We start from the raw sequence: 23,101 nt of genomic DNA, 5'->3' as shown, positions 1-23,101 counted from the left end.
TTACATTTACTGATTATCAGTACTTTTAAGTTTGAGAGAAGGCTGCTCTAGATATAAATTTAAAAGCGTGTTGATGGTTAAGGTGCTTTTGAGAAAGCAACTGAAAAATAATTAAATTTGTCAGCTGTGAATTGACACTATAAACAATGAATTAAAATGATGCTGCCTTGGCAGTTTTTAAATCACAAATTACCATTTAAAGAGAGTTTTAAGGTTGTAGCTTGTCACGGTGAAGGTAATTCTAACTCTTCATGTCAAACATATGACCTGGAAAAGCATTGGGTGTTGAGCGAGAACAGCAAAGGTTCAACCTAAAAAAAGAAATCCCTTTATCTCTGGAAAATCAGTGCAGTGTTGACTCCGGTCTTATTTTCTGTCTGTGCCAGACTTTTTCAGGATGTTTATTTACCGGAGGTGAGTTTGGAAGTTTGCTCGCCCTGAACTCCACAGCAGGGATTATATTTCAATACACCAGGATGCAGAACATATTACAGCAGACGATTCCACCCTGGTTGCGATACTGAGTTTGTGCCCTGTCTGCTTTTCCAAATATGTCAATCCTCACCACCAACGACAACGCTTGACCCCATTTTACTTAAGTGGTTTTGAAGGAGATAAATTACACTGTTTTTTAAAAAGTTAGCACAGAATTTAAGGACTTGAAGATACATCTGTGTCATGTTTTGGTCAAAATAGCACATAAACACTTTTCACTGCCACATGTTGCTGGTTTTAGGGGGTGGAGTCAACCCCCTGATTTGACTCCACCTTCCTAATCTGCAGGGAGAGAATCTTTTAAAATCGGTGCTACAGCTCTCTGCATTCAGCCTGGGTCGGGATGGTAAACCCCACATTCAGATTACCACACTGACACTAACTTACGATTCATAACCTCCGGTCGCACAGCTGGTAAGGCTCGTCACAACAAATAAATTATATTTTTTCCAGTATGCCTTTCACAAATAAAATAAAAAAGGTTTCACAAAAAACAAACTATTATTTACTAATTCTTCAATATGTTAAAGATAATTAAATCCAAGACACTACCAACAAGAAGTTGACTTTATTGTTGTGATGTAAATATATTTTTATCGACTCCAGGATTGACAGCGAATAAAAAAAATTATTAAAAGGCCGGATTATCCACTTTAAGTTTTGGTGGCTAAAAAAGGTTTGATGGGACGGTGGTGTTTTTAATTTCATATTAAATAGATTTTCACTTATGTCACCATCATTAGAGACGTTGTAGCAACTGGAACAATCCATTTCTGAGCCTTCTTAACCATCAGTGGGCCCATTGTGATTATTAATAAAATTATTATGCTGACAAAGTTATTTTTCAGCAAGGATTCATGTCTCTCAGACAAATGCTGTCCCTTGGATATGACCTTTTCTAAGTTGTGCCAACAATAATTTTGTAACCGTGTTTATACCATGTCCCATTTTCTGGCTTAAGGAGGCTTCTTGAAGTTATTTTCACCTTTGGATATTTCATAGGATTTATTTATTTGCCATACAGATTGCCGGGTAAAGCCGGGCATACACTGTGCGATTATCGGCTCGTTTTGAGACAATTTTCCAGTCGTGCGACTATTTTTTGGATCGGGACGGATTTTGACCCAATCGTTGCTCGTGCCTCGTGCAGTGTACGTGGGGTAACGACGAGAGATTAACACCTCACGACGAGCTCCCGATCACAAATCGTGCGGTCGCAAGAAAATCAAGCGTGTTTGAAATCCTGGTCACTCCTCGTGAAGGAATCGCACAGTTGAAGCAGCTACGACCCGATTTGCCTCATCCTTTTGCAGAGAGCATGCGCAATCTCTGATGTCACGTCAAAAACTATTATTTGTAGTTTAAGTGTTGCAAATTCATATTACAACTCATGTTTTAATAGCAGAAAAAAAGACAGCATTTCCCACGTACGGTGCGCGTCGCCGCGTACCCTACGCCGTAGGCTCTGCGTTGGTGTAACGCGGAACCATAAATAAGCCTTCAGTGCGCGCTCTGTGCTGTTCTGAACACAAAGAAGTGTTCATTTTGCTATATAAAAAAATAAAGGATCCCCATAACCTTTGATCAGGTGGGCAGGACACACGTTTGGGTGGACACAGCTCACCCCTGCCCCAAAACCGGCCTCGAGTTCCAGTACACAGAGGTCCGACGGGAGGATTATGATCGTATAGTGTGAGCAGACGGGTCGCATCCGAGCATCGGTCGTACAGTGTGAGACCATAAATCGTGGGCTCTGAACTTTTGAACTCCACGATCTAGTCGTGCAGTGTGAGATGAGGAAGTCTCAAACGATTTAAAATATCGAACAGTGTATGCCCAGCTAAAGGAGATGTTGCAACGTGATAATCCCAAGAAATGTATCATAGTTTCATTCATGTGTATCTATTTGTTCATACTGTATATTTTGTGTCTACTATGTGTAACTGTGATTTCTGAACATGCAAAGTTTTGTTTTTCACAAAACATATTAATCTTTTACTAAATCCATGTGCCATTATAGTTCAAATTACAACTTTGACCAGGAGGAACTGGTCAGGACTTTACCATCGTCACCATCTAGACCAGTCTGTGCAGCAACGGTGAGAAGCTCTAATACTCACAATTGTTGCAGTATAAAGCCTTTACTCGCACGGCTGCGTCTCACAGAGCTGCTGAAGGAGAGGTGCCAGATCAAGTAAGACGTAGACCGAGTTGACCAACAAGATCCGGAGGTTCCTCGTCGGCAGATGGTTACCTAACACTGACCTCGCACCTCAGGGGCCTAAACTCCCTCTAATCCAACCCTCGAGGTTTTCTCTCCGACAAACATCACCTAACGCGAACCAGCTTATCCAGCATGTCCAGCAGGCCGTCTCCTGTACTTAACTGCAGCGCGGTAGTCTGGTAGCCAGACGGGAAAATGAGGTGACCCAAAATCTGGGTTCGACTGCTGGCTTGTTCTGGTGGGCTTTTATGCTCGGTTATATCTTAAAAGGGATTTAACCGAGTTAAGGAGCAATGCACTCAGATTAATTTAAGCAAAAGAAAACAGCATGGGCACACTCTAAAAGTATCTTTATAGCTACTATAGACTGAAGTATTGTTTTAATCTTTGAAATCAGCAAATGGGAATTTGTTAATATACAAAAAGCTTTTTGGTCTTTGTTTCTTTTTATGAGGAAAAACAGATGATTTCAGTGATTACAACAACAGATGTAATTTATTTTCTCCCGTAGAAGGGACCCCGTTGCATTAAAGAGCCATAATAAAAGGAAAAAAAGTTAGGAAAAGTATCAGTCAGCAGCAAATTCAGTATCATAAACAACCAAATAAGCCTCCCTCCAAGCGAGAAAGTGGAATGAGTCAATTATCAGGTTTTTGTGACACATTGGCAAACACTTAATGATGCATAGGACCAAGAAGTCTATCTGCTGACTCAGTTCACAGATACAAAATTTCAACCAACTACTTGATTTATGAAGCAACATAGATTACAAGAGCTCTTCGGTCATGGAGATGTCTTCCTGTACACTGTAAGTAAACGACGCCATGCATGCTTTGCTGACATCACCTTAGCAATAAGGATTTTGTTTAAATGTGAAAAGTTACTGCTTCACAAAAGCAGCAGCAGATTATGGTGATGACATAATCCTGGCAGGTGGAGTAATCCTCTGCTCAACAGTCAAAAGCCGATGCACCGCATATAACAGATTACCAGTGTAAAATACACTCAAGTCCTGGAACACTTCTGAATATTAACAACTCATCCCCTGATGTCTAAGCCCCGCACGGCTGCGTGGCCCCTGGGGACGCCTCCAGACGGAGCTCGGGGCTGGCTGGAAACGGCCGGCAGTGGTGATCGTACGCGAGGGTCAGCGGGCAGCTGCTGTCGTGATGTTACGGAGACTGGCGCTGGCCTGGCGCAGGCCTGGCGCGGGCCTGGCGACAGCTGCGGCCGTCATTCAGCAGCTCCTCCCTGCCATGGAGCAATCTAACAAATCAAATTCTAACGCTTGCGGGACAAAAAATAAATAAAAAATTCACGCTGGCGTGCACCTGGACGCTAGGAATGGGTGATATTTTACCGTTCACGATATACCGTCAAAAAAATTCCCCACGGTAAGAATTTGTATCTCACGGTAAAAACAATAAATTCCCGTTGATGTTTTTGTGTAAAGCTGATTTATGGTTCTGTGTTAAATCCAACGTACGTGAAGGAAGGAAGGAAGGAAGGAAGGAAGGAAGGAAGGAAGGAAGGAAGGAAGGAAGGAAGGAAGGAAGGAAGGAAGGAAGGAAGGAAGGAAGGAAGGATGGATGGAAAGATATGAGCCAGAAAGAAAGAAAGACAGAAAGAAATGAGCCTGAAAGAAAGAAAGAAAAAAAGAAAGAAAGAAAAAAAGAAAGAAATGAGCCAGAAAGAAAGAAAGAAAGAAAGAAAGAAAGAAAGAAAGAAAGAAAGAAAGAAAGAAAGAAAGAAAGAAAGAAAGAAAGAAAGAAAGAAAGAAAGAAAGAAAGAAAGAAAGAAAGAAAGAAAGAAAGAAAGAAAGAAAGAAAGAAAGAAAGAAAGAAAGAAAGAAAGAAATGAGCCAGAAAGAAAGAAAGAAAGAAAGAAAGAAATGAGCCAGAAAGAAAGAAAGATTTGGTGAATTGGTATTTTTTCTATCGTCATTTTTATCGTTATCAGGATAAATGCCAGAAATTATCGTGATACATTTTTTAGTCCATACCGCCCATCCCTACTGGATGCATAGCAAGCCCCATCGTACTGGGTGTGAAACTGTCGGTCTTTACAATGAATTGTTTCACCAATGAAAAATGTTCCAAGATCCTCAAGTCGGCAGGTCACTCCTTCTGTATTCAATTATAAAATATAGATATCAAACATTTGAAGCCAAAATCAGGGCTCGTTTGGATATTTTTTATCCCTTTTAAACATCATTTAGATGCTAATTCTAGATTCCAGGGCGACAGACACACACGAGTGCAAACACACAGCCCACATTTGCCTCTCGCCACACAGAGAGCAATAACAAGAGCTGCCACCCGGCTCTGACGCTAGATTAGTTAGACTTCACTGTTTATAAATCTGCCTTTCATTTGCCTGTTACATCCACTGAGGCTCTCTTGTTAAGATGGAAGAGGTCCTCATTATGTTGTGTGCTTTCCTAATTGGGCTGCTGTGAGTAAAGAATTGATCTGCTCGTGATATGAGAAGAGGTGGCCAGAGGAAAATGAGGAGCCTGACTGGCCGGCCTTCGATTTTTGGTGGCTGTTCTCATTAGTGCTGACACGGCTGCAACCTCGACATCCTTGAGTCGGTAGCGTGGCCCAGAATACAATGCTAGAGCTCAGCGAGGGCTCCAGGTGATTCTAACCAGGCCAAGGAAAGAGCCAGAACTCGGACAGGGAGTAATTATCCTCCTTTCAAAACCGCTGGCCGCGCTCCAGGAGGGCTCATCAAAACGGGGAGATCGGGGAAAAAAAAAAAGGGGGCTGCACTTGGCCCAATCCGTGTAGCACGTTGGAATTACAAGGCAGCGCACTTCCACATAGGCACATAAATCTGACGCGAACACTGGCATGAAAGGGAGAAGTGATTATCTGGTATAATCAAGCATTCACTCTCCTCATGTTGAAGGAAAAAGGCAGTGTATGGTAATGAAGGGTGGGTTGAGGGGTGGGGAGTGACTGCAGCAGGCTCATAATCCACAGATTTGCTCCGTGGTCAATCCACCAAAAAACGAGTCACGGACACGGTGAATACATATTTAAGGAGGATTTACAACTCCGACACATTTCCAGGAGGGTTAGGAACTTGTTTTATGACCGGGACGATAAGAGGAGTTATCAGCTTTTTATGTCTCATAACTGTGAAAATGGCTTTTCTCTTCTCCGAATGAGTTGGGTTACGTCAAAGTCGCGCAGGTGTGAAATTTGCGTGGAATTTAAATTGCGATGAGTTACAAGATTTCACACACGCCTTACTGAATTTTAAATATTTATGACGGAGGCACTTTACACTTAACTGGTTTGTCTTGTGCTGAAATATGTCCAGTAACCCGCCGAACGCAGCGATCAGCAAAAACACTGAGCGCTGCGTAAGTGCGAGGATGTGCGAGCGATTGTGTGGCTGAATTTATGCACAAGTGTGGTTTTGAGTGCCTCCAGTGTGTCGGTAAATTTTCTTTGAGTACACCGCTGAAATCCACTGATACACTCGAGCAGAGAGACTTTATCTCCCTCTTACACTCTGCTGTGTCTGGGCCCAGCCATTCCCGCATGATTGACAGAGCTCGATCTGGACAGGCAGGATTAAACCTATCAATCACATAAAGCTGGGTGAGGAAAAAAAAAAAAAATGGAATAAAAAAAAAAAGAGAAAGGAAAAAAAAAAATCAGGGCTGTAAATTCAATTGAGAGCACTGGGAGAAAATTGAGGTGAAGAAATATAGAAGGCCATTACCAGGCTATAGGGCTGTAGGAAAGAGAGGCCTTGCAGGATTTAGTTTCAGATGACTCCATAAATTCATATCAAATGACTGCGAGAGTGAAATATCACTGAGGTTACTGTAAACCCTGCTGCCTTTTTCCTTTGTGATCTTTTACGTGGGATCATGCAGAGTCAAGGACAGCCTTAACAGCGAAAGCACTAAAGTCATAGGGACAACAAATTCGGCCTTGGAGGGTATTTTCCCCTAAACAGATGCAGCACTTCCTGTTTATCTCCCGTTAACTTTGATGGAGGCTTTGAGGTCATGTGGACGGAGAGCATCCCTCTTTTCTGGCATCCCAGTTTTCTCTAAAATACAGTAGTCTGGTTTTTTTTTTTTGCTTTGTCTGCTCTGGAACAAATACTTACGTTTTATGGTTAGCTCCCCATAATTGGACACTCCAACTCCTTTGTCTGAGTGGACAATGCAGCGGTAACGGCCCGAGTCGCCCTTGGTTGTGTTCTCCACGTCGAAAGTGCCTATGAAGCGCCGGTTGTTCCAAGGTTTAGTGGCTTTCATCGGGGCCTCCCGTCCACCGATGCCCTGTTTGGACCAGAAACAAATGCACGAGTGAGTCTCCAAAAGTGGTGAGGTTTAATAAGCAAAGTGGACTGACCTTGTGTGTGTGTTTCAGAAAACTCGGGTTTAGTGTGGTTGTTGCCCGCTTTTGTGGCCGTTTGTTTGTGTCCTGTCTTTCCCTTCGGTGTCTCATAGAAGGAATACATTTATTAGTCTGGAATTCACACATACACACACACACACGTGCACGCACACACACTAAAACGCAGTGGGCTCTCCCCAGCTGTCACCCCTCACAGAAGGCAGATGGGGGACATTTGTTCATTAGAAATATTTCTTCATTACTGTCATCAGGGGACTTCACTTAATGTTTGTTTTCCAGCTCCTGTGCTAATGAGGACGTGTTTGTTAAAATGATGGAGTACCTGGCAGAGGACCTTTACTCAGCGTCATGCTCCCACTGATCACATGTGTGACAGCGTGCTTAGCAGCAGAGCCAGCAGGGTTATGTTTGCCAGATGCACTAACTTCGCAGCTCGGAACAAGGTCAATTCAAGACTGCTGCGCAGCTCAGTCGTGCCGGATATAGTACACGGTATCCACGCCGAGCCGACATCTATATAGGTTAAGACCATACTGCGGTGATCTGAAACAACTGTAATCCCCCGCGTCCCCGCTGCAGGGGCCTGTGGAGATCCAGTGAGCAGGTGACATCTCCACCACAAAGGCAAAATAAAGCAACGTGTGAATGCTTCACATTAGAATGTCGCTTGTACTTCCTGGAAGCAGATTTTAAAAACTTTTTTTTTTCTTTGGCTGGCTGTGAAAGCTTGAAAAATAAGTGTTATAACATGAAAAAGGTTAAGTAACTTGCTGTTTTGTTATCACCAAACCCATAATGCATTTCTGTGATGGAACAGAGTATGAAGTTTAATTAATAAACATTAAAGCAGCCAATTTCATTTGAAGGAACATTTGTTTATTTTTAGAAAGCGTTGTTTATCTCCCATCCCTGCTATCGGCAAAAACCGACCAAAGCAAAATTGGAGTCCCATACGAGTCCTCTTTCAGGACAGCTGCATATCACGCTTTTACGACACTAACGTTTCTTGTTGTTTGGTCGCCCACACTGTAGCTCTGTGAGGTACTTACGTTGATGATAGCAGGTAAAGGAGACAGTTAGAGCGACACAAAGCTACCTCAAACTTATATTTAATGCAAACAAAAGTCCTTTGTGCTGCTTTAACACATTTACTTTCACTTAAGAGCCAACAGTAAATAGTTTGTGAGAAGAAAGCATTGTTTCCAACAGATGTGCCGTGTAAAGTAATTCAAAGTAGCAACCTTTGGAATAGCTGTCTCTGCTGAGGCCAAGTGATGATATTTTTTCAGAAGCAGTTTATATTTCAAATTTTTTTTAATGGAGTAATTCCATCTATGACAAAAATCTATTTCTAATCTTATTTACCATGATTCTCTTTCTTTTGGGAAACCTGTCATATAAAGCCCCCTATATGTATGAAATTTGACTACAATTCATTGAACAATTAATTTTTTTTAATAGAAGGAACTTCTGCACACTCTAAAGCTTCCCTGAGGACTTGCACAAACGTGTTTCCGTCCTACGTAACCTGGGGATAGCAACGGTAGCCACCTCAATTAAGGCAAAGATGTCAAACATTCAGAACAATTACATTGCGTCTTCTCAACAGCTTCCCTTCTGTCGTTGGAGTGATGAAGATAAATTGGCAATGAAGCAATTAGTTCCCCCTTAAATCAAGTTTATAAATCAAAACAAGCTTCTACAAAGGGGGGAGGAAATGAAACCAACGTATCAGTACCAAGTCTGACCACATGGAGACATGTAAACGTAGCTTTGTTAGCTAAAGAGTCTCAATGCATGTCTTGCAATACCACTTAGTCCCACTAGAGGTGCACTTATGCAGAGATCTAATTTGATCTCATTTAAAGGGGACCTAACTCAACTCAGAGAAGGAGGAAAGCAACCAAATTCTGCAGTGTCTGTACAGCCGCCCGGATGAGCCATCCAGTCTGATGTGGATCTACGAGCCGTTCAGATTCTGCTGATTTGCGTTACGTAACCAAAATGCAAACCACGCCCACAACTAACACCGTGTCCTAACTGCATGCGAGCATCCGACTATCATGTAGCACTGCGTGATATCGGACGCTCTCTGTCCATCTCCCTCCAGCAGCTGCCACTTTATTGAGGTTTTTTTAGTGAAATGAGGAGGTATCATAGAGATAACTTCTCATTTCAACTAACTGGATCAGCCGTTCCTCATCCATGACTTTCAACCGGCTTTCAACGCGAGCGACAGGAAGAAAATAGAAGCAGGGTGTCCGACAAATGTTCAGCTCAAAACGGTGCGCTGCGCTGCGCAGCGCTGCGTCACTCGTGGCCAGTTAGGACAGTCCAATAGAAAATAAAGGAATGGAAGTGATTTTGTCGCTGACACTCGCTCGCATCGCATGCAGTTAGGACACGGTGTAACTCGGCCGGCCGGAGCTTCTGCCATTTTTTCTTAGCGGTGTATCGCTTCATTCAGGCAGCCAATCAGCACAGAGCCTCATTTATTATCATAGCCCCGCCCACTCAGAATCCCGCATAGATAATGAGGTTAGAGAATGGGATGATAAAGACATGGCTCAGAGGCTGAATTTCTAATTTATTTAGCAAAAACAATCAAAAGCTTGTTTTTAAGACATTCAAGGCCTGTTTAAAATAGGTATTAGATGCCATAATAGGTCCCCTTTAAGTAGATTAGCGACTCACTGAGGTCAAAATTTCAACCTTGACAAAAAAAAACAGAAAACATTTGGCTTGCAGCACATAAACTAAGAGTCTTGCTAGTTGATATATCGTAATATTTCACATTCAAATAGGACTGCTAATTAATCGACACAATTTATTATGACAATAATGAAAAGTTACTGAAAAACTTAATACATGGTAAAAAACTGCATAAATGTCAATGTTTTCTGCTCTGTGGCAACTGTGATGCACTACAAGAAGTGATGGGGCAGCGTGCTTCTACCATCTGTTACAACACCTGTACGTGAACAATGACGATCCAGAGGGAAAATACAGATAATCAGGATAAAAAGTCAAAGAAAGCTTTCTAAAGTACGGGGACATTTTACAGAAAAACATGTCACCAAAAGAAGTGTGATACACATCTCAGCTGGCATTTCACAACAGACACATGGAGGGCAGGATCCTTAATTACCTACCTAATTGAAAAATAAATGACTGATTATCCAACAACCAAAATGTTTGTTTGTTGCAACCTTGCAATCGAATGAATTCTGTTCAGTAAGGTGCTTCAGTCTCACAGTCTGATGTAGTCTCTGAGAGGCAGCTTAAAAAAATTAAAGGAAAGCGTCTCTCACCTGAAGCCAAAGGCGAAAATTGTCCCTCTTGCGTCCATTGACGGTGCAGTGAAAAGATGCCGTCTGTCCGGCGTTGACCTCTACTCCTTTTATAGTCAGGAAGTGCGGCGTGTTCACTGTGGGGAAAAATCAAGCAAATATTAGAATGCTAATATTACATACTGAGGGGAAAGGTTCAACAGGTTTATTTTTGATGAGATTTAATTGCAATAAGTAGACTTATATTTGCTTTCGCAGCTACAAACTCTACAGATGCCCTTTCTGAAATTCTTATGCCAAGATTTGTAAGCAAAATCCGGAAATAAAATGCCCTTGAAGGCCTTAAAGGTTTAGTGTGAAGAAAAAAAAAAAGAATCAACCAGAAACGAGGCAGCAGAAAGCAATCTTGCATCTACTGAAACCCTCATTCCTGCCGTCTCTTCGCCGCATTCTTTCGGTGATGGAGGGTTTTTTTTTCAATCAGCATTATTCCCTTTCCCTTTTGTGCTCATTATCTGTATGTTCACAGACTGGGATAGTCCAACGAAAGTAACTTATTTAAAACATTTTTGATTAGCGCTGCTATTCTGCATAGGAAAATGGGCCAATTCAGAGGAGCGACCTTGATTTGAAACATAACCAAATCTCTGAAGACTTGGCAAAAGCTAATTCTATCACTTTCATCAGCAACTTCCACTTTATATTTCAAAACCTCAACAGTACTAGTTACTACACATTATTTTTAACTTTTTTTCCCTGTCAATCCATGTAGTGGCAAGAAGACAGTTATTTTTGTATGTCTTCCTTAATGGTGGGAGGAGAGGGAGACCGACCCGGTGGCACGATCACACCTTTGAGCTAACGCAGATATCCTTATTCCACGCCGTTGTATAAATAGGAAATGAATTGGCTCTGCTCTACGGAGGAGACGCTCTCATCACTTTTCTTATCACTCAAAGAAGCCCAATTGCCACTGAGTGGATTATTGATCCGCCCAGACTTACACATTTAAACACTGACCACATCGTGAGGTCTCATTGATTTGCTCAAATACATTTATATGCTGCACGTATTGCTGTATAAATCCATCTTATCGACATAACATTTGTAGGAATTCAACTGCTTTCAAATGGTTAGCAGGTCATTAGAGGCTAACAATCAGAGCGCGATATGAGGGTAGAGTAAAGTATTAATCAATTGATGAGAACCCAGTTGTATTGATCTAGACTTTAAAGGGCGGAGTGTGAAAACCCCTGAATATTAACTTGAAGGGCGCCATATGGGCCAACATGCCTGTCTGAACTCAAGAGATTAAACATGGAGAATACTGAAGAGGCCTTTTCACCTCCCCTTCCACAGCGGCAGCCTATCCGGAGAGCCGAAGCCGGGAAATTGTAAATGTGGCAGCGATTACATGTTCATTACTTCCGTAGGTCTTGTACATATTCAGAGAGAGCAACAGATCTCTGAACAGATGTTCCTGATATACTGAACTGAATATTTCTGAGGGATAATGAAAAATTTCGGAATCCAGACACTAGAAGCAGTACATTATATCGCAGGGGTTTGTTTTTTCCATTTTCTTTTTTGTGCCATTTGTGCCATCTCTCAAAGGACAGATTTAACGCAGGCTCTCCAACATTATATCCTGAGCACACTTCAGCATGTCAGCTCTATGCTCATAAATCTTCTGGGAGCAAAGAAGGAGGGAGGCTCACACTTGGATTGACAGAAGCATATTCTTTGAAGGCCTTTTGTTTGACTGGGAGGCCTTGAAAAGAACAATGATACAGGTATTTGGAAAGGTGTCATGGGAAGGACAATCACGGTTTTGATGATATTCTTTTATGGTGAATAGAAAATAGACTTACTGCATTGGTGGCCTTGGACCACGACATCTTTGATGGCCAGCAAGCCGCGTTGCCCCGAGGTTACGGCTTCAAATACAATCTGAGGAGGAGAAAGGAGACTCATAACACGGGTGATGAATGGGCGCACGTCCTCCAGAGACACCTGAGTGTGGCTGGGCGTGTGCACAGGAAAACCCAGCTCCGGCTAACACGTTCAGCCTCTTCGCCGGGCTGCAGCTGGTGACACAGCTGCAGGCCACTGACATTATTTCCACAATATGTCACGGCTGACAGGTGTTATGACATGCAAGTGTTAAATTAGGTTTGAGCCTTGAGCCGATTAGCACACAAGGCAGTGACAAGCACCAAGCATGCGGGGCGTGAGGCACCAGCTAAAAGGTCAAATAAACCAAATTTCTACTTTCTCCATCTCGTTGTTTGGTTTTAGATGTTTTCATATAAATAATTTATGCAAAAATCATGCTGCAAAAAATAATTATAGAATCAAAAGATCAAAATACAGATGAATATATATATATATATATTCTGATATATATATATATATATATATATATATGACACAGCAATAACACTTCTCAGATCAGGGTCCAAGATTAAGTTGCTCTGGCTATTTCCAGACATATTAACGTTGTGACTCCTCCTAAAGTTTTTTAAGTGCCACTTATTCTTTCCATCTAGTTATTTACTATGTATTTTTGCACCAGTAAAAATTACATGGCAGTCACTGTTTTCTAGGACTTTGATGTTCAGATCAGGACGGAGACTCTGCGAGGCTGACCAAAATACATCAGAGACTTGTTGTTGCCATACCAACCATCCGGACCTCTCAGGTCTTCTGGTTCAGGTCTGCTCCCTGTCCCCAGAGTCAGAACCAAACATGGAGTAGCAGCATTCAGCTTCTATGCTCCACAGATCTGGAACAAACTCCCAGAAAACTGCAGGAACGCTGAAAACTCTCAGTTCCTTTTGTTTATAGATGCTTTTGACTGAATTATTCTAACTATTCTGAATTTAGATGTAGTACTTTTAGTACTAAACTGTAACTCTGGTTTAAGTCTAACTGCAATAACTCCACTTTAACTTTTTTTTACTCTTTACTTTTCATATTTTTATCATGTAAAGCACCTCGAATTGCCTTGTTGGTGAAATGTGCTAAACATATAAACTTGTTTTGACTAACAAGCAATTTGTCTGTGTGAAGAAACCGCTTCTTTGCAGTAAAAACCTGACATCTATTAGTTTAACTTTCTCTAGTAAAACTCTCTATTGGAATACTTATACCATACTTAATTGTCTTTCAATATCAGAGAAGTACAAAAGATTATGAGTAGACAGAGTAGACAGAGTGATTTATCTCCTTTAATACAAAAGTCACTACTCCACCAACCAACCAGTGTGAGACATTTTTAACCCATTAAGTCGGCCACGCGCTTATACTACACATTTATTTGACGGGGGATCTATTTAAAACCTAAATGCAACTGTACTCTGCATGACCAGCTTGACCCTATTTTAAGGGCAGAGTTCTCTTACAAAACAAATGGTCCCGAGCTCAGGGAGAGGGCGTGTACCAGCAGAATGTCGGAGTTATGTGCTTCTTGGTCTGCACTGTGATAAAAATGGAAACAGAATGCCAGCCCCCTCCCAAACCCAGGGCGTGGTGCAGAGGCCCATTACACCACACACGCTACTACTACACATGTGTTGCATGCCATTACTCCTTAAATAAAAACCTGTATCATCCAGCAGCTTGTATATATTAATGGATATGTCCCATGCATGCACAGTGCCCCCATAAACACGTTCTTGTGGTAACAGACATATATATCTAGATTCCTTTGTAGACTAGGAATGTGGAGGCAGAGACAGTTACCATTGTCATCTGGGAGACAGCAAGCCGTCAGATAGCGATATCTAATTATTAATTTCTTTTTTTGTCTCATGAAATATGAAAGTGAATGTCTCGGGTGCCAATTATGGCCTCATTACAGGCTAATTTAATGGAAATTAAAAGGCCAACCTCTCCATATATTGCCACCAGACAAATGAACTGCCCCCCACACTCTAATTGAAATCCTTTGTTTGTGCAACAGACATCATTCGGCCTTCCTAACACTGTGATATAATTGATTCCAGCATCAATGATGGTGCAGTGCATAATTGGGCCTGACCCACACTGTGAAAAATATTCACATTGGGAAAACCTGTTGATGTCACATAATTCTCATTTGTCGGGCAGATGCACCATGAGTCCGGCGTTCAGCGTGTACATCACCACTCCAGCTTTCCCAGGGGGACGCGGCTAAGTACGGCATTACAGCAGGATTGATAAGCTCTGCCATGGATTCTATTATAATTGAGACGGATGAGTTGCTTTGGATTTCATGGAGATATAGTGCATATCCTAAATAGTATGTGCGTAACATATACAAATTCTATATGATTACAATGCTTTTAAGTATTGTTCAGCAGTTTTGGAAATGCATGACAATCTCAATTAAAAGTTCTAAGGAAAACCTGATAGGAGTAATTATCAAAGCCAGGAAGGCTGGAACGATGACTAAAAGCCTTACCAGTAATTAAAAAAGAATTTCCATGTATCAGGTGGGTTCCCTTTGACAATTCGGTAGGTTGCTATGCAATTAAAGATGCCTATAATTAGCGCCATGTTGTTAATTAGTGACAATATCAAGCACTGGTCTCCTTTCTTGACAGATTGTTGCTAAGATCATTAGCGTCCTCACATTTACCCAGGATGTCAATTTAGTTCTGGAACGATTTTAAGCGCGGGGGGAGATCTTTCCTCTTGAGTTTGACAAGGAGCAGATGCCGGGAATTTCCCAGAACACCCTGCAAAGTATCGTGTGGTATCCTGGGTGTGAACGCTCCCGTACTCAGAGAAAAGGTGAAACATAAATCAGGCTAACTTGACGAATTATTCACGCGTCTCCAAAATTTCAGTTCGATCTGTCAACGTGAAAACAAGTGTTGTCAGTTGCGGAAGGTGTGAAAAAAAACCAACATCCTCCAGTTGTTCTTACCCTCTACTAGCCGCATGGCGATCATTAAACTTCCCATGCTGATTTTAGCAGCAGGAATCTCAGCGGTATCCATTGTTAACCAAGTTATCAGAGTGGCTGTGATGAGCAGGCAGGAGAACTCCATAAAGTTGAAATGCGTTCCAGTTCAGCCGGGCCATAATGACATAGTACACGCAGGGACCCACTCCCACTGGGAGGTTAAGGGGTCTCTCTGCATCAATTAGCATTTAGTGGTCTTGTGGAACAAGCCTGACGAAGACTAATACCCAGGCAAGTGTGAAATCACCTTGCCCCAGTCAGCAGTCATGTGCATTGGTAAGTGAAAATGAGTTTCAGAATTGGAAAAAGAGAGCCAGCTCAGATGGATGGGAGCGGGAACCGATCACCATGGATACTGAGGCAGCCATAGAAATCAATAATATTGGATGTTTTGAATGGGCTATTGTGCAGTTGTTTAGACCTTCTCAAATCATGAATTTGTCTAATTTCACCCCAAAAACTGCCTTAATGACTTTTACTGAAATAGAAAGGCTGTTTGAAATGGGCAACCTACTTTTTTTATTGTTAATGTTTCTATTACAGATAGGCCTGTGTTGAAAAAAACCAATTTCCCAATTCTAAATCGATTCTCATATTAATTCCTAAAAATCGATTCATGTCTAAAGATCGATTTTTTAAAAAATGTATTAATTTATTTATGTTTTTTTTTTCTTCATCATTACATTACAACTTTTGGTTATTTTTTTGTTTATCCTCAAAAAAGGAATGTTTTGTTGGACACGAGAATAACTGGTGCCATGTTTTTGCCTTTAAATATGTTTAAAGGTATGAAAACATTAAAGTGTTAGGTTATAATTGCATAAATTGTTTATATTTCATTACTTTATATACTGTCTTGGGGTTAAATTTGCAAAAAATGCTAAAAACCAAATGCTCAAAAATTAAAAACCAAAATAAACCGAAAATGGAAAAAATAAAAACGGAATGTGGGAAAAAATAAAACCGATTTCATCCATCTCTGTTTCCTCCCTGGATCTGTTTGGTAATTCTGACCCACATGATGTTTCTGAAAGCAGTTCTATCAGCATTCTGGGAGCTGATTGGTCCTTACAGCATCATTAGCTGCCAATACTTGCTGTTTAATCTCAATATGATACTAGTAGTAATATTTTGCATAACTACAGTCACGTAATTCATGCAACAGCTCAAAAAACAGTTTTAATAACACTAACCCAAATCAATATCGGAATCGAATCAAATCAAATCTTGATAATCGATTCTGAATCTCAAGAATTGGAATCGAATCGATTCTTGACATTTGAATCGATCCCCAGCCCTAGTTTCTATTACAGATGCTACAATGAAGGCAGCTTGTGTTCTGACCTGGTAGAAGTTGGGCCAGTAGGTGCTGATGGCCAGCTCCACTTGTCCCCAGGAGCGAGACGCTGGACTAGAGACATTCCAGACCGGCATTCCCATGGGACTGTTGTTTTCTTTGATGTAAACATTTAGGTGACCGGGGTGGCTGTTGTCTCTGCCTCCTATGTAGTACTGGAAGATGACGCAGTGCGTGTCGTTCTCCTTCAGCTGAGGCGTCAGGAGTAAAGCCTTCTGCCCTGCGAAGCGGCCCGATGTGTTCACCATCATAAAGGCTGACCCTGTAACAAGAACAAGAGGGGAGGATTATGACTTGAATGCATTTCATCCAACCTGTGGGCTACTGACTGCCAGGAAAACAGATTTTCAGTTTAAAAAATAGAAGGCTAAAACCATAGATAAATTAGATAATTTGGTCTATACAGGCATGTTCTTATAGACAAACAATAGATAATCACATTATAAACATTTCATGAGGATTTCACAGAAACCAGAAACAAATTCTAACTGTATATAAAGTAAACAGAGAGAGCAAGTGAATGGCTCTTGTAGGATTGTTCCCATTAGCAGTCACAATTCAGCTTTTGACCTTTGATAAGGAAATACTAAAATCTCTGGACTGGTCGAAAGTATCTCATCATTACCAATTATCAAAATACCAAAAACCACTATACAGTAGAGAATCTAATCCCAGAAAATATTGGATATTAGAGAAGAGCATTTTCCCCAAATGACAGAGGGAAGGAAAATGATGAGAAATCAATAACCTAAGATCTATTTGCCAAGAAGGTCCCGTTTAGATTTTATCGCTTACGCTCAATATTAAAGGTTAATCTAATTCTCTACCCTCTTGCCAATAAAACACAAGTGAGAATTATTATGTTGGCAAACTTTCCAAGGAGATGCAGAACACATCCTATTTGTCATCATCTGATTTAGCATGGCTTTGTAATAAGATGGCACCAACGGCATTTGAGACAATGCCAAATAGGACTCTGAGTTTTAGTTAAGATACATTTTTTTGGTCACCTGTTAATGACTGGAGAGCACAAAGAGATGAAACAAACCACCTTTAAGCAAAAAGCTCAGTACTGCTGCACCGCATCTCTGTTATAACATTTAAAATGTGGCGTTTCACTGAGATATGGTCTTAAAAACAGATAAATAATGGAGACTAAACCAACAGACGTAGTCAGTGAGTGTGTCAGCCCAACCCGCCCCTCACAGAACCCTATTTGTTCCATCGATGACTCGAGTTGCCCACTTGTCTTGTTGTGCTGCTCTCGTAACGCTCACCAATTCCATCTGTCTCTAGCTTCGGATAATGAGTAGGGGGTTCTGTCATGTTTACACAATGACACTGGAGGAGAGGGAGCAGAGGAGGAGGAGGATGAGGAGGAGCAGTGAGTTGTGATGACACAAAGTCAGCCTAATCTGCTTTGTTTGTCAGGTGCAGACTGCTGTTGTTTAAAAAAGATCTTTAACCGTTTTGGGTTATAAGGAGATTAATAAATAAAGGAGAGCGGCACAGCGATGCTGTACTGTACTGTGTATCACGTGTATTGCCTGAGTCACACATGCAAAACAGAGCACGTTTGTTTAATGTTTGGGACAGAATGATACAAAAGTGATAGCTATAATAATTGCTATAGGCTAGTCGAAGTGTTATTAGGTATTCAAGGTTGATAACTTCTCTTGAAACCTCCCTTGGACTGAGAAAGATGCCTCATTACATATCATTACTTTCAATACAAACAACGGACAATGTATAAAAAGCAGTTCTACAAATGACCACTAGGGGCTGGCTCCAAAAGTTAGTCCATCTACACTAACCATGATGTTAAAATGTCCTGCTTTATGGTAGAAACAAACATACTTTTAAGCTTGGTACAAACATAGTTTTGATTTTGATGGCTAGATTTCACATCCAAGTTTTTTTTTGTTTTGTTTTTTGTGCACCTTACTTATTCGCTAAAAGTATATAAGCTCAAGCACAGTTAGGATACCAGTCTATTGTCTCAATGGCTCGGTGTAATCACGTCAGCTACCTAGTGATTAGCATTTTTTATCAATTTGACATCTGTGCTGTGAATTAGAAATTAAGAGAGAATAATCACTCTTCTGTTAAAAGGTATGGCTTGTGTTGCTAATTGTCTTAACCACCATGGTTGTGCTGGAGGCCTGGTCTGGGTGCAAAGGTTGGCTAACCTTGGATTCAAACTGAAAGCGTCACGGGCATCATAGGCGCCCGGCTACCATTCATTTTCTATGAAAGCGCGTGTCGAGAGGCAGCGAGAGCAGCGAGAGCAGAGCGTCAATTTGAAGTTGAAAAATCAAAACTTTATGCAAATGAGCAGCGGCGAGACCGAGGCAGCGTCCAATCACAGACCGGGATTCCCGAAGCAAGAACCTCAATGCAGATTGTACTTTTGTGTACACACAAACGTACACTCACTCACATGCGTACATGAGCATAGCTGTGCACTAACAAACTTATTTTATCAGGAATTAATATACAGTATTTACTCCAGTAAACTGACATTTTTGCTGATTAGACTGCCGTTTTTACCTGAACTGCTCATGTGAAACATGTAACTGATGGTTAAGGAGCTGTATGGTCCGAACGATTTTATTTTTGCTACATCAATCCAATGCAAAATAATTAAAAACGTGCTTATTAATTACAAAACACATTTAAACATTATGACCAAATCCGCTACGAACCGGTGTGTTAGTGGTGTTCACTGCAGACAGACTGCAGCTTCACCGGGACCAACGACTCGCTGACGGTTGCTGTTGATCCGCGGACACAAACTTGTTAAGGAGCATCAAACTCACTCTTATCTCAATAACGCCGAAATATAAAGAAGGCTTCCCAAAGTGTGATCCATGGTGAAATAGGAAACTGAAGATGTGCATGCTATATATAGATATGTGTAGACTATATACACTTTGTTTCCTCCAGTTCTGCAGCGCAGCTTGAAAGCCCCGCCCACTGCAGGCATCGAAAGACTATAGTGTGAATCCACCAAGCAGCGCGATGCTGGCGTCAGGAGATTTTTGACGCTTTCAGTGTGAATCCAGGGTAAGTAGCCGGAGGCAGCTAGCACAACTCAAGTGGGTTAGGCTGCTAGCATCATTTTATGCCTTGCAAGTAAGGACATCCAGCTCAACGGCTGCTACCTCGACGTTTGGCGCAGCCAGGTCCTCTGGTGAAACAACCTTCCCCTGGCCCTTCCAGGCTGACTAATCAAAGTGCAATCCAACTAGAAGCAGATTTTGCTCTGCTGCAGCACCTGCTAGGCAGACATCAGGTGACTGTAGTAACAAGTAGCTAACCGAGGTAATGCAGACGAGTCCCAAATGTCTTTTTTTTAACCGTGAAGATAGCTGGGCTTTGACATAAAAAGGTGTGGAGGTTGTTTTGTCAGTGAAACTCCGAAACCCACTACCTAATGTCCAATCCAGTCTTCATTTTTAAAGTGATCACAACTTATGTATTTCTGGAGGATGTTACAGGGACACTCTCTAACAAGCTACATAGGCTTACTGTTTGGAACCAAAGCAGGAAAAAAATGACAACATTTTCCTGATTTTCCCTCTTTGTAATGTATTACTGCATCCTTGAAGAATATAAAAAACTAGCTTTGCTTTTACTTATATTTCCAGTGACTGATTATCGCTGCTGTCCCAAGGTAACCAACATCAGCCCTACTACACCTAACGACACACAGACAGGCACCATTTAGTCCTTCATCTCCTCTTCAAATTGTATAGACTTCAGTTAAAGCAGTTAAAATGAAAAAAAAGAAAAAAGAAGAAAAGAAAAAAAACTGTTATGGAGTTATGCCATATGTTGTCATGTGAGCCAGGTTCGTAACTTTGGAGCAACAGAACTGTGCCCATGACAACTGAACATATTAAAGGACATGACAACAACATATCGCTACTAACAACGGAAGAAACAACTTAGGAAGACAGGCTGCGTCCAGAATTACCCCCTACCCGCTATGTCGCGCCCTACTCCACAGTCACTATGTAGGGGAGCTCGTTGCAGAGGAACATGAGCAGAATAAAACACTACGGACACGACTTCCTGACACTGCTTGCCTTATTTTTGCCACAACTGTACATTAAAGTTGCACAGATAAAACCATGAATTGTGGGATACATTGGGGGGAACTATATACAGTATAACTATTGTAACTACATGTTTGGAGAGCTTGCAAAATAGTGTAAACACTATGCTGTGAACTATATATGGTAAGGGGGGCTTGCAGACACAGCTTGAAAAATTCTGTTATGCCTATGCTGAGTTACATGGCCAAGGCCGGGAATGTCAATGGTTTAAAAATAATGTAGATTTAGAACATGTTTGTGATGTGCCTGAGATTATGTACATTAGCTACACTCATCATAAGACAACAGCATTATTCAAGCTCAAATAAGAGACAAAAATAAAATTAAAAAAAAAACTACAGATGTGGGCCATGTTGTGGCTGAACATTCTTGAAAAAATGTTCAAGTTGAATTAAAAAACTAAAAATTAAATCATAGCTTATCTGGGAAACACTGGTGAAATGTAAACTACTCATAATGAGATGGGCTTACTTTGGTTTGACTATGATAAAACACACTACAGGAGTAACTTTATTTTTCCTGGGAAAAAACCTTAATATCTATTCCTTGTTTTAGTGTGATTAAAAAAACACTACAATTTTAAGTTTTTTGCTTAGCCTTTGAAATCTGTTGCATTCCTATATCATGTATAGACAAACCCTGGCCACCCTTCCAAGAAGAAGAGGATTTCTTCCAAAAGTTTCACAGAATTTCATTTATTAGTCATTCACTGCTGTTTTTATAGTGTTTTATTTGTATTATGTATATATGTATTACAGTATTTGATCCACATATTGAAGCTGTTTTGAGGCTAGGCAGGAAGTTGTGTAAAAAATGAGAAGAAGAGCAGGAGATGAGTCAACTTGGAGATACTTATTTGTCCAACCAGGTACCTTTTATAAATGACAGCACAGAGGTCTCCTGAATAATATCAACCCATCTGCTCAAGTGATCGGAGCATTTCCGCTTTTCCCCAGTGGGGCGCCAGCAACCCTTGGTGTGACGCGAACCAGGAACAGTAATCACCTAATGAATAGTTCAGTTGTTACTCAGGTTACAAAACAACGATCCTGGCAACACTGCTTTTCTTGATGATTAAAATAGGCCGTGTGTTATTCATTTCAACAGTCATGTTGTGACAGTGTTGCTTGGGAAATTTATGAACAGCACTCTTCTTTGTCTTCAATTCGAGATAAAAATATGAGATCCCTCAGGAAATATTAGTATGCTTTTAACCAGTACATTTATGAAATATTCATAAAACATGTATTTTATAATATTTAATACTCAATTAGAAACAGAAATATTGTCCCTGATATCAGACATGTCGGGAAACTGTACCAATGTGAATATTAAATTCCTGCTAGAAAATTTGAGACACCCACAAATTGACCTGATTTGGCCCAGTGAACCCGAACACAACAAGGGGAAACTTCTTTCCTCATCACTGACCACCATAAAACACAAGGAAACAGTATTTTAAGTGACAGCAAGCCTCCTCAGCGTACCTTCATTGTTGCTGTCTAACAAAAGTGAAGACGGAGACAGAAGCACGCACCGACTGTAACCGAGTGTCTGAGCTTCCAGCGTACTGACCACATACTCTGCAGGACCTGCAGGACCGTGACAAGCTAATTAACCAGTGAGACTAAGAGCAAATTATAATGACACTCTGTTAGTGCTGCGCTAATGTGCTAGTGTTGCACAAGGGTGTTTTTCTCTCCCTCTTCCTCTGCCTCTATCTCCTGTTCCTTAACAATGGCATGTTCGACACCAATTAAAAATAGAGAGCTCTCAGCACACTCTAAGCCTGTCTCTGCAACTCCGTAAAGGCCAAGGCTCGACTATTGTCTAAGGTATTCAGAGGAACAGATTTATTATTATTCCAATGTAGGCCACCTTCACCTTACATTACAATGACGGCTGAATCTGGAGAACATGGAAACTGGTGTGAAAAATGAATGAGTAGAAGATGAAGTATCCATGCCGCGGATGCGGCATGCGCCACATTGAATGCTGCTGTTCTTTGGAAATGAAGGCCACATTTCTGAAATTGAAATGTGACTTTCATTGTGTGAATATTTTGAATGATATTAACAAGGACATCGTCTCTGAATGAGAGCTCCATTAAAACGTTATTTTATATTTCACCATGTATCGTAAATACATTCTATCCATCCATTCATTCGGCCGTCGATGACAAAAGGGCATGAATTAAAAACTACCACTGAAATTGTTGAGATTTGTCTGCAGCTTTGTTTCGTCTTCTTCTCTTCTTTCTCCTTTTCTTGCTCTC

At 41.1% G+C, this 23,101-nt stretch overlaps 1 protein-coding gene across 4 annotated transcripts in view; it reads right to left on the bottom strand.

Annotated features, from left to right (window-relative positions):
- Window positions 1–23,101, bottom strand: part of LOC133452448 (receptor-type tyrosine-protein phosphatase mu-like) — a 217,197-nt gene that overhangs the window by 129,725 nt on the left and 64,371 nt on the right. For all 4 annotated transcript variants that reach the window (XM_061731758.1, XM_061731760.1, XM_061731759.1 and 1 more), the window contains exons 3-6: window positions 16,693–16,967; window positions 12,269–12,347; window positions 10,419–10,534; window positions 6,854–7,028 (exon numbers count right to left, since the gene is read on the bottom strand). In XM_061731758.1, the coding sequence (XP_061587742.1) occupies window positions 6,854–7,028; window positions 10,419–10,534; window positions 12,269–12,347; window positions 16,693–16,967 (645 nt within the window). The remainder of the gene's footprint in view (window positions 1–6,853; window positions 7,029–10,418; window positions 10,535–12,268; window positions 12,348–16,692; window positions 16,968–23,101) is intronic.

This window comes from Cololabis saira, chromosome 10, assembly GCF_033807715.1.
Source record: "Cololabis saira isolate AMF1-May2022 chromosome 10, fColSai1.1, whole genome shotgun sequence".
Classification (NCBI taxonomy): domain Eukaryota; kingdom Metazoa; phylum Chordata; class Actinopteri; order Beloniformes; family Belonidae; genus Cololabis; species Cololabis saira.
The sequence above is the reverse complement of the archived record's forward strand: the minus strand, read 5'-3'. Positions and strand labels throughout refer to the sequence as shown.